General features: G+C 40.2%; 1 protein-coding gene across 23 annotated transcripts in view; it reads right to left on the reverse strand.

Annotated features, from left to right (window-relative positions):
- AFDN (afadin, adherens junction formation factor) overlaps positions 1-12,172 on the reverse strand; it is a 314,907-nt gene that overhangs the window by 8,964 nt on the left and 293,771 nt on the right. For 9 of the 23 annotated variants that reach the window (XM_089668566.1, XM_089668562.1, XM_089668560.1 and 6 more), the window contains 2 exons: positions 7,544-7,678; positions 592-1,102 (listed from right to left, as the gene is read on the reverse strand). In XM_089668566.1, coding sequence (XP_089524692.1) covers positions 592-1,102; positions 7,544-7,678 — 646 coding nt within the window. The remainder of the gene's footprint in view (positions 1-591; positions 1,103-7,543; positions 7,679-12,172) is intronic. The other 14 variants (XM_089668567.1, XM_089668579.1, XM_089668578.1 and 11 more) reach the window with 3 other exon arrangements.

A 12,172-nucleotide genomic window follows, 5' to 3' on the forward strand; every position in this document is an offset into this window, starting at 1 on the left:
GTCAGAGTATCAGGAGCCCACTTTACACTTAAAGTAGAATGCTCATAGTTCATAGTGTGGTTCTCCAAGAGGGTTTGCCAGTGTAACTGATATGGATATAGGGATTGCAATTATTCACAGTCATTAGAATAGCATGATGCAAAGTTAAAGCACTCTCCCTAAACTAGTGCCTAAGATGTATGGAAGCTTATCATACTATATTGGAACCTAGAACATCCCTTCTGGGTGGATTGACCTACTGACTAGAAAAAAATAAAATGAGTAAGAAGTACATGCAGTACAAACATGTACAGCAAACCTAAATGAAATATATGGAGAAGCAAAGCAATGGTAGCCAAAACCAACAGTACTTCAATTTGATCAAGTTTTTTCTTGTTAAGACCCAAGAGGAAAAAATACAACATTTAAGTGGTATAAGGAGAGGAAAAAGTTGAAAAACTGATTGGAAAGGGTATTTGAAGTGTAATCATTCACCAAATAGTGGTAGAGAGGGAAAAACCACAAATTAGAGGACAGACTTCAATCTAAAAATCACCAAGGTGTAAGAGTTAGGAGGTGTATTCCAACTAGTCACACATTTTTTAACAGTACCTTTAGAGATGCTTTGGTGAAGAAAACCTGGCTTATTTGCTATGGGAGGGGCCAGGCCTGTTTTGCTACCAGTACTGTTGGCATTGGCTGTAGGTGGCTGGAATGAGTTTGAAAGAAAGATGCCATCGGACACAGGACGAGGCTGGCGTGCAGCAGGCAGCTGTGGCTTATGTGAAGCTGGAGGAAGGTCACCATAAGACTTTCTTGTGCTGGAGTACTTATCCTGACCTGCTAGGTTTGTGTCTTCCTCATCATCAGTGTATGCAACAAACTTGGCAGTGTAAACGGTGTCAGGTGACAGAGCTTGTGTTTTGAGGTAAGAAGTGTTTCGCTGAGGTGGGGGAGGCGGAGCGTTAGACGGGAGGGGTGGGGATGGGAGCTCATATTCCCTTGGGAGTGGAGGTCTGTACAGACCAGGCTCTTCAGGCTCTAGTAATCTCCGCTCTGCCTCCTCATGTTGCCTGCGCCTCTCTGCTTCCAAACGGTTGTAGTACTCCTCTTCCTGCCTCCTCTGCTAGCCAAAAATAAATAATGTAATTAAGCTTGTGCAAAAAGATAAATAAAAAGAAACAAAAACAAAGCTTACATACAATAATGGTTATTAACAAAAAAAAAAAAAAAAAAACAAAACCCCACACACACAATTTGTTGATATCATGCCACATGCACACAAACAGTATACATTAGTGCTTTAATAATGTGTAAAAAGTGCATTTCAATGATTTTTATAATGTTTTGACCAAAGATGACATGTACACTTGATGGGCTCTATTGCTTATATTGTGCTACATACCTGAGGGCAACACCTGAGTGACTTACTTAACAGCTTGAGCACAAAGAAAACTTGTCAATCAGCGAATGCAGCCGCTGATCAGTATTATTCTGACAGCGACCAGGTCCAAGTGGTGTTAAACGCAATGTACTGGCACGGAGGATTTTTTTCATCCACCTCGTTTGTGTGCATCAAGGAGTCTGCTAACTTTATATAGCCATCTTTATCTGCTCCCTTTTCGTCTTTTTGAAACATATCATTGATAAAGTGTCCATTGAAAGGAGTCCTTCCAGTTGTTATCTTAAACTAAAAGTACATTTAGGTAGGTCATAGGTGATTTGAATTTTTTTCCTGCAAGATGAATCCCCCGTCAACACAGACAGTGCTGACAGGGGAATTCCTCCTGCTGAGCAATTTTCTACTCCCGGCGGGGGGGGGGGGTGTTTTTGGGGAAGCCTTCCCTGCCGGGAGAAGACAGTGATTAATGCTAGCGGCTATAGCAGCTGCTATCGATAACCACAAGTGAATCCTGCATGCTGGTCGTACCCAAGTTGATCAATCGATCAACTTGGTACATTCAGCCTGACCACACATGATTTGAATCTCGGCTGGTTCCTGCTGAAGTAGCAGAGATTCGAACCATCTATGGCCAGCCTTAGCCCCTATGCTCTGTGGATAAGAATAATGGGCAGGATTTAGTAATTTAACAATGACTGGGTAAGGCTGACACCAGTTCTTGTATTTTAGGCAGGTCAACAGGTGAGTTTTTATACTTTCATTGTCTATAGGGACAAAGTATGGAAATGTATTGCAGAGATTTTTTGCCTTAGCTTTAAAATAGAACACCTGTTTTAAGACATAATAATACATATATCATTGATTACAAAATCCATTTTATAATGCAAGCATTAATTGCTGCTTTATCATACAAACGATTTTTCTTTCAGTGTCAAATTTGCTTTCTTTGCAACCATCGCAATAGTGCTAAATTTGTAGACTTATTCCCTTGCTCCCCTACCTGGACCAATGTCTCTAGAAAGTCATCAAGAGCATAGAACACAGGCAGAGTGCAACAGAGTGTATGGAGTTCTCAGCAATGTCCTTGTGTTTCTTGCTCTGGGAATTTTATGTTTATTAATATGCTTAAAACATCTTAGGATGTGCGGTATTTCTTATTACAAACTTGAAACTAGTCATGTGATTAGAGATTGTCCCACAAAAGACTCACCCCAAAATATATTACTTCTATAATGGCTTATCTAAATATAAACAGAGCAGAAGCAGTTAAGGATCTTTAAGAAAAAAACTTGCAATGTATATAATTCACTGGGAGAGGTTTCTGCTGATTTACTGTAAAGCAGAAGATAAAAAAATTATTTTTTATTTGTTCTCCTTGGTTTTTTAATTATTAATTCACAAACAGAGAGACACGTCAGATGATCCTACAGATTTTGGCCATAACACTATCTTACGTTGCCAAAATCTCTTTGGAAAGGAAGAGAGGGCCTCTTTGCCATGCAGGACGTTCCTGAAGCCTGACTATTGCTCACTCAAAATAAAACTGAGCCAAGTGTGTCTTCTATGTACACAGACATGCATGGATGCAATACATACTGTATATGGATATTAATAGGCCATAATCTGTTAGCCAATAAAATAAACAGATAAGTAGCATCTATTAGCACTTAAACCCTCTTGTACCATAATACTAAATGTATTTCTTTTTAGAAATAATTTAAAATGTGTGTATGGCAATATTAAAGTGGAAAGAAAGGCTATACAACATACCTGTTAAGTGTTGTTTCCCCATAGCTTTGGTACACTCTGCAGACTAAATTGGCATACACTTTTTTCTAAGTTTTTTTAAGCAGTTACATTCCTACAAAGCTTTGACTCTATCCCTTCCCTCTGATGTAGTTGCGGCAGGTGGGCATGAACTCTGTCAGCCAAGAACACTATGGACGCCAATGGGTGATGTCACTGCGTTACAGGATTAGGACCAGCCGTAGCTTTGCGGTCATGTGGCCACATAGAAGAACAGTATTTTGATGGAGGTGTGAAAGAAAAGGTCCACAAAGGAACATGATGGAGAAATAAATTTAACAGGTAAGTTGCATTTCCTTCCACTTTATTGATAGCACTATCTGTGCTGTAAAATGACACTATTAAAAAAGGTATCTAAACCCCCAAAAAAGGATAGAATATTATGCAGATTACTAGTCCTTAGATATAGTGTCTATTAGTTTACTTTTCTCAAGTTTTTAATCCTTTATCTTCAACTGGTAAGCCTACAAATACCACACTTCCTGGTGTGACAATGCTCTCTCATACTGTATTTATAGAGGAGCAGCCTTGCCATTTCTTACCTATTTTGGGACTACAAACAAATTACTTGCTTTCCTAATTTGGTCTACAAATTGCTTACTTTCCTAATTTGAACTACAAGCTCCACCCCCTTGCTTCATGTATGTTACATGTTGGAAGGCAAAATTTGTAGATTACAGAAGATACCTTAGAAGAAAGGTAACACTTTTGTGGTATTTTATGTACTTAAAGTGTTCTTAACCTGAAAAAAGAAAACAAATGCAAACACAATATACAAAGACTGGCAAGCTGCAATGTATTACTTTTTATTCTTGGGTGTAGATATCCTTTAAAGCTTTTAGATTCTGATGACTTACAAAGTCAATATTGATGATGGTTCAAGTTAGTTTTGTGTGCCAGAACACAAACTGGAAATGTCAACTGAATTAAATTGAATTGAGTCCCAGCCCCTCGAGAGCTTGGTTGGAGTATAATCAGCTTAAACATTATGTTTGACCCCACACTCCCTTTAGGCTCTTTGACTAGACCCTTCACAGAGTCATTACTCTCACAGTCCTCCAGGCTGGAACATACGCTTTCCTTAGTATACCAAATTTTGTTAAGAGAATCTTCCCCACGCCCTCCAGCTTTTATAACTAAATGAAAAGGAGAGCTGGATGAATCCCCTGAAAATTTGGACTGGGACAAGACGCTGGTGCTGGCATATAAAATGTTGATTACCTCTTTCGCCCAAGAGTGTAATTACAAGCGAATATCAAGATGGTGCTGATGCCCCATGATTCTACATAAGGTAGACCCCTCTATACTCGTTATGTGCTGGAGATACTTCGGGATAAGATTTTACAGCTATATAAAAAATTGGTAGGAGACAAATATCTGAATAAGCCTCAAATTACAGTACTATCTATGCTCCCGGGTTCTTATAAACAGCTCAAGAGAAACTTTCTTAGACATTTTGTGACAGCGGCCAGGGCTGTGATTGGGAGGCACTGGTGCAAAACTGAACCTCTTTCTCTGGCCTAATGGGCATGTGAAGTAGACAACATTGACCATATGGAACACATGATTGCTAGGGAAAATGACAAATTTGAGTCATATAAGCTTACGTGGACAGTGTGGTCCTATTTCAGGTACTCATCTGACTTTACATCTTTTGTTTATGAAGTAATGGTTACTGTGGCATATAGTGACACCTCTCAATTGCATAGGAATGGATAGCTGCACTGCCCCCCCCCCCCACCATTCCTTACTGTGTCGCTTCCCTTTTTTTTCTCCCCCCCCCCTTGCCACACTTTTTTCTTACTTTCACTGCTTATAATTGCCATATAGTGGTCCTCCTGGTCTCTGGGGCATGTTCTATAGAGCTTAATTCTCTCCCATTACCTGCAGTTGTGATGAATCTCTTGGCATTTTAGGCTCACCAGAACCTACCCAACATTTACATGTGTATTTTTTGTTTTATTTCTCACTTTATATCTCTAAATACTTTAAAACCAAATTAAACCTAAAATTGAATGGAAAGCCACAAGGTAAAATGAACTGAATTTTTCACCCTTCAGAATTAGGGGGTACAGGATCACCTTATATAAAACTATCAATGGTGTGTTAAAATAAAAAACAGGGTTTGCTTTAGGGTCACAAACCCCCCCACCCCAAAAAAAACAAAAAAAAAAAAAACACATGAAGGCATCCCTTTAGAATGGGAGAACACAGTTTTAACCTTCACATGCAATAGAAAGTAGATCAATGAATTTATCAGATTTCTATTAGAGTCAGATTCCGATTGGGAATCAGGAAATCTTTTTTTCCAGGTTAAACTAAACTGGAACATACATCAGATGTTTTTTTGATGGACATAGGTTCATAGTTTTTTTTTTTTTTTTTCTTTAACCCATATTACTGTGTAACCTTCCTACTGGTGACCACGTTTGAAGGCATTTAGTTGAGGTTACTGGCAGACAGAGAGGCTTCCATAACTTACTTATTGTAAGGGTACACATAATAACCTCCACCTCTAGCCTTGAAATGGTTTGACCTGTCTGTGTAATAAAGATAAAGTAATGTAAAATGCAATCAAGGGAATTCAAAATTACTGGTGGCAGTTCCCTTAGCATAACCAGCACATCCAGATAGTTTTTACTACCGCCACTTCAAGAACTTGTTGATATGGCAGTCTTAAGAATAACTGGCAGTTATCAGACTGGGAAACTGGCAGTAATTAAGACCAACTCTGGGCTGGCATAAAGAAGTACACAAATATACAGAGTGGGAAATCACTGTGCTGGGAAGCCATCATGTATGACAGCCTTCCATACAGGGCTCTATTCCTGGTCTCATTTAGCTGTTGGCTGAGAGATTTCCTGGCCAAAGCCAAATGCAAACTAAGGGGCCAGAGATACAGGTGATGCCATTACCCAAATATGGCAATGCCCATATCTGGGAATGACTTGTCATTGGGTAGGTAAAGCCTGATGGGCACAGACAGGCTAGTTCCCCATCAGGTCTGCTTTACTTTTCATTGAAAGTGCATGGCAATGGGTGGATTCTAAAGCTGCTATTGGACTGAATAGCACCTATTGATCCAACCATATCTGACAATCCAAAGTAAAGTGGACCTGATGGGGAACTAGTCTCTTGGTCAGCTATTAGGCTCTGCCTGCCCCAAGTACAAAACTCCCCAGCCATGCCCCTGTCCATGTGAAGGGCACAGTGGCTGGGGAGGTGAAGTGGGGTGTTAGGGAGGCAGTGCACTGAGACAATATGTTCAGTATGGACACTCTGACAGGTGCTGCACCATGATAGAATTCTAAAGGGTGTCCACAGTACCCTTGCTGTTAATTATGAATGTACACAAATCTACAAAAATCCACAGAGTTCATACTTTCTCACAACTGCATATAAATGTGCTTGAAAGAGAAATTTAATCTGCAATTTGTTTCCAGAAAAGAACAGAAAATTAAAAAAATATATATTGTGCTAGCTGCAATAGGCAACATGTGTATACTTTTAGGCCCCTTTCATATGAGTGCTCCCATTCCATTTCAGCAGGGAATTCAGACTGATCCCCCTGCTGGACCAGACCTTAACAGAAACATGTCACGTGACATCCGTGTCTATTTAGATTCTGTTCCATTTTTTCCTCGCGTTCATGATGGAGGAAAAACAGAATCATGTATTCTCTATGGGCAGCAAGATGTAATTATTTGCATGTGTATAGGTTTCTATCCATTCAGATTAACAAAAGGCGACTTGGATGCACACTTGTACTTAGTCTAATGAGCTAGAATAGACCAGATGGAAATGGACACATTGATTTACATCTTGCCACTCAGAGGTATATACTACTGTCTGTTTTCATTTTGGATACAGAACAGAAGGGTTAAAACCCTATCAGGTTTTTCTTTTTTGCTGTATTCTACTAGGGAGACTTCCTTTCACTTCCTGTCCTGGAAATGCAACAGGACATGAGAGAAACAAAATAACTGAAACAGACTAGCAATGAAAACAACTGTTTTGATACAAGGGCTTGAAAAACTATTGAGTGATTTCTATTGTTCTCAGCCAATTTAGCAGAGATCTGGTGATTTTCACATTACTCACTGAAAGTTTACTTGCCATGCACGATCCAGGGGGGATGTGCATGCAAGAAAGAAAAATGATCACTTATGGGTGTAAGAGTTCCTGATGAAATACTTAGAAGTACTTGTGTATTGTTACCCCAATGTGCATGTGGTTTAATTGGTTAATGTGCCTTTAAATAATTAGATAAATATAGCACCAGAAATTTACTTCGCACAAAGCACATTTTTGTCAAAAGAGTAGCACCAGCTGTATCTTATATATAGAGTACAAAACCTTTTCTTCAGCTTCCCGTTTTGTTCGGTCCTCCTCTTGGCGGCGACGTTCTTCTTCTTGTCGTATGCGATCTTCGGCTTCTCTTTTGCGGATCTCTTCCAGTTGTTGTTGTCTTCTTCTTTCCTCATCCTGCAACTAAAAAACACGTGTTTTAAAAAAATCCATACATACAAACTCAGAAACAAATAATATATAAAAATAGTAAATAAAAAACATTAGTTCTAATAATGCACGTTTATATTCTATAACCCAACTGCAATTTCAGGAGAACATTCACAACAGTACAACTTGTGTGCGGCCAAACCTTTTGCTTAAAAATAAAATAATTTACTTTGAGCTATGTTGCATTTACTACTCCCAACACATCCACATGTGTGTGACTATTAGAATCATAAACACAGAATGGCATATAGTATGTGTGAAATTGCACTGGGGTTATGTTATGTGGTCACAAACACATTTCAAGTATAGTGGAGTTCTACTTACATATCTAATATTTTCTATTTGTTTTTTTAAAAACACATTTTTCACTAACACACATTCAAGAGTCAGTAAACTTACAATGCAACAGAACAAGGTCACTAATTCCAAAAAAGCTGAACAGCTAAATTTAAGATATTCTTTTATTTCTAAACAGCATACTATTATTAGTTTACGCCTAATACTCCGGTCCTATTAGAATGCTTACAGTGTTTTCCACACATCTACACAGACACATAGGGTTGGTGGTTTGGATAAATAACAGAGGAGAACAACAAGGAGAAGTGTATGCATACTGCATCGATGAGATTACTGACAGGAAGCTTTCCACAATGAACAACCACTTTTTCTCAAACATCTGGGGTTCTGATAACACTTCAGAAAAATTTGCTCTATACCTGTGTTACAAAACTTGCCTTCATTATAAGCCAACAATGTAATTTTTTACTTATTTATTGCTAATACACTAAATGCATATACACGTAGGCAGGTGTGCTTTTCCTTTTACGGTTTTTCCTCGCTGTGGAAGGGGTGGGGGTGGGGGGGGGGGGTAATTAGGTCATTCTTGCATATCAGACTAGGGAGGAGTAAGCTTAGGGGTTCTGGATTCTGAAGCTTGGTATGACCACCAGAGAGAACAGAGGAGAGTTGTGTGTTCCTCCTTTCAAGGGTGGGGCTGAGGAAGGACTGCAGGGCCTAGGGCTTAGAATGGAAACTGCAATGCTCCCTCTCTCATCTGAGAAGTTAAAGTGATTGTAAACCCTCACCTTGTAAAACAGCTTATTCAGTTTAAAATAGGTATTAAAGGGAAAACATTTTTGTATAGATATAAAAAAAAAAACCATTGTAAATTTCTTATGTTTTCTTTTTTGTATGTGATCACATTCCTTCTGTTCTAAGCTGCATAAGAGCTAGGGAAGGAGAAACAGCAGTATAATTAACCTCCCAGTAAATGTCTGGTGATGGTGGTGGGGGGGGGTGGTGGTTAGGACAAGTCTGATCATTGGAGATCAGACTGAGTTCCCAGCACAACTAGAGAACTAACCACAGTGTGTTCTCCTGCTTATTGTAGTCCATTTTTAACAGGAAAGTAGAGGGACCGGCAGGAACACCAGGGATTTCAAACAAAGAAAGTAATACAAAGAGAACAGGATACTTTGTTCATACCAGGACATGGTACATCAGGCACATATCAGGAATATAAAATGTTGGGATTACATATTAAGTGGTGGAATTCAATTAGTATGCATTGCTGCTATTGAAACAGAATGTTTATTACTTTTTTTGCAAGTAAAAAAGTTACTTTTGCAACCAGGAGCCTCTGTGTGGTGGTGTTCTAGAAGCAAGATAGAATGATGTACAATGCTCAGCCATGTGCATTTATTGGTGCAAAAGCCTGATAGGCCCAGTAGAGGGGGGGATGGTGGAAAAGAGTCCTCCTGCCTTGTGGAGAGAGAAAAGCCCGTCATTTTCCATGTGTCAGGTGACCTGGGTCCTTGCTTTTATGAGCCCCAGGTGTACAGATGGACTTCTGGAACCTCTATCTTAACAGCAAACATAGGCCTAAGTGAGAAGTACTCTGGGTGTTAAGGGGTTAATGTGAACTGTAGCCAAAGGGATGGGGGGGGGGGCTGAAGGTCTAGTACATAATCACTAAATGGCAGACTGTGGTCCGCATTCAGATCGAGCCACTGTCCCATCTGGACCCACAGTCGTGCCATTTAGTAGCCGCTTTTTAACCCCCAGGCAGAGTGAGAGACAGGATAAGTAATGAACTGAGTGTGGAAGGCACAGCTCAACATCGGATGGAAGGCAGGAGCGGGGACGGGAACTGCCGGCTGTTAACTTTTTATATTAACCTGCAAGTGATTGCCAGGACTGCCCTGTGCACTAGCAACCAATCACCTGCTGGTTAACATGGAAAGTTAACTCTTGCAGCTTCCGCTCCTGCCTTCCATCCAATGCTGAGCTGTGACTCCCACACTCAGTTCATTACTATCCTGCCTCCTGCTTTAAACAGTCTAAGGTAGGAGAGTAAAGGGGGGTAGCACTGGCTGGATGTCAAGAGGGCAGAGCACACTACTGTGGGGGTAGGGTGTGATATGAAAGGTGGGCAGTGCTGTGGGAGGAGTTTATGGATAGGTGTGGTAGCACTGTGGGGGGCTGCGAAGAGAAGAGGGGGGGTTGTTGGTAGTGCAGTGGGGAAGATGATGTGGGGGGGGGGGTGCAGTGCATGTGTGTGTGGGAGGGGGGTGATGTGAAGAGGGCAGAGCACACTAGTGTGTGTGTGTGTGTGTGTGTGTACGCGTGTGCGAGAGCTTTGATGTGATGGGGCAGAGGAAAGTATTGTGGGGGGGCGGTGTGATTCTAAAGGGGGTTGGAGATACTGCTGTGAAAAAAGGGGGTGCAATATGAATCAGGTTCAGTACACTACTGTGAAGTGGGTAGGGGTGATGTGAAGGGGGCCTAAGAACACTACTCTGAAGGTAATACTGCTCTGTGAAGTGGGGTCTGTGATGTGCGGGGGATGGAGGACACGAATGTAAGTACAAGACTGTGATATAAGAGGCGAGGGGGCTGTGATGTGAAGGATCCAAGTCTTGGCACAAACATGAGATTCCAACCTCTGCTGGAAGAAAATGTAAATTTTAATTCAATATCCCTGGTCTAGGACCTGCATCTGTGCACATGAATAAAGTGCAGCTTTGGGTGGAGAGCAATTATCTTGCCCTGAAGACCTGAACGTAAGTGGGGCCTGGCTGTTGGCCACAAAAAGGAGCTGGATGCCCCACCCACATAATGGTCACATCAGTCCATGTCCCCAGAACAGCTTACAACCTAATCTCCTTGACACACTTAAGCAGATATGCAGACAAACCAAGGAGTCTGGGATTAAGGCTACACTTGCAGCACTTTATCTTGACTGGAATAGCAACAAAAGTGTACTCATCATATAGTACAGAAAAAAAGGTTTGTTGCAACTGTTAAACTGGAATAATCATGTCCTGACTCCTTTGTGAGTCCATTCCAAAAACGTGCAAAAATTACTGAGCCTTGATAAAGGGGATACGTGTTTTGTCCCCAAACACATTGGCCATTTGGTGAATCACTGAAGTCATTTTGGACTCTGAATGTGGTTCGGTGCTCCTTATTTTGCATTGAGCCCAAGTGGAGCATCTTTACACCATAAATTGTGTAAATATGCACTTCAATTAACCAATCACGTAAAAGCAAATTCTGATGTACTTACAGTGGGTAAAATAAGTATTGAACACGTTGCCATTTTTCTAGGTAAATATATTTCTAAAGGTAGTGATATAAATTCGGTATCCAAAAATAAACAAACAATAATACAACCCTATATGACACATAAAAGTCCCACTTTCACCCTTGAAAGCCCAAAATAAGGAGCAGGGCCCTCCTTTCCCTCTAGTATTGAACTGTATTGTCTCCCGTTATATTGTAAAGTGCTGAGCAAACTGTTGGCGATATATAAATCCTGTATAATAATAATAATAAACCTTTTAGTGTCAGTAAAAAATTATATGCACAAAGTCGAAAAAATTATTCCTCCGTATTCAGCTTTAACATCCCCATGTGTCCAAACAAGTCGTATACCTCAAAGGAAAAAGAAACTAAAATAGTGTATTACCTCAATTAAATATATGCTTCACAAAAATATTTATCAAAATGTGCAAATAGAAAGATTCAAACCGTGAACAACACGTAAATCGTGAAATCACTCTGTGTACACTCTATATACATATGTGAACACTCTGTGTACACTCCTAAATAATGATTGTGAACACTCTGTGAACACTTCTAGGTATCTGAATTGCATACAATTACCCTAAATCAAGTAACAGCAAGCCTTTCGAGTACACCCTGGACTCTCACTCCAGTATTGATGTTACTTCTCCCTGGACTCTCACTCCAGTGTATGTCAGACTTCCAGAATAGGATTCCAATACATTAAGTTCTCCTCATTTATCCATCATCCTCATGTGTCACTCATAAGTAGAGAGAAAAAGAAGCCCACATAGTGTAGTATTTAAAATTGATCTAATACATTTATTTGTAGTGTTTACATATAAGTTTTCATCAATCAGCAGCAGTTTCCCATGTCCCAGCCTTGAGCAGCTTCCTGAA

This window comes from Staurois parvus, unplaced genomic scaffold (assembly GCF_062004578.1).
Source record: "Staurois parvus isolate SC_StPar_1 unplaced genomic scaffold, SC_StPar_1.0 ptg000059l, whole genome shotgun sequence".
NCBI lineage: Eukaryota > Metazoa > Chordata > Amphibia > Anura > Ranidae > Staurois > Staurois parvus.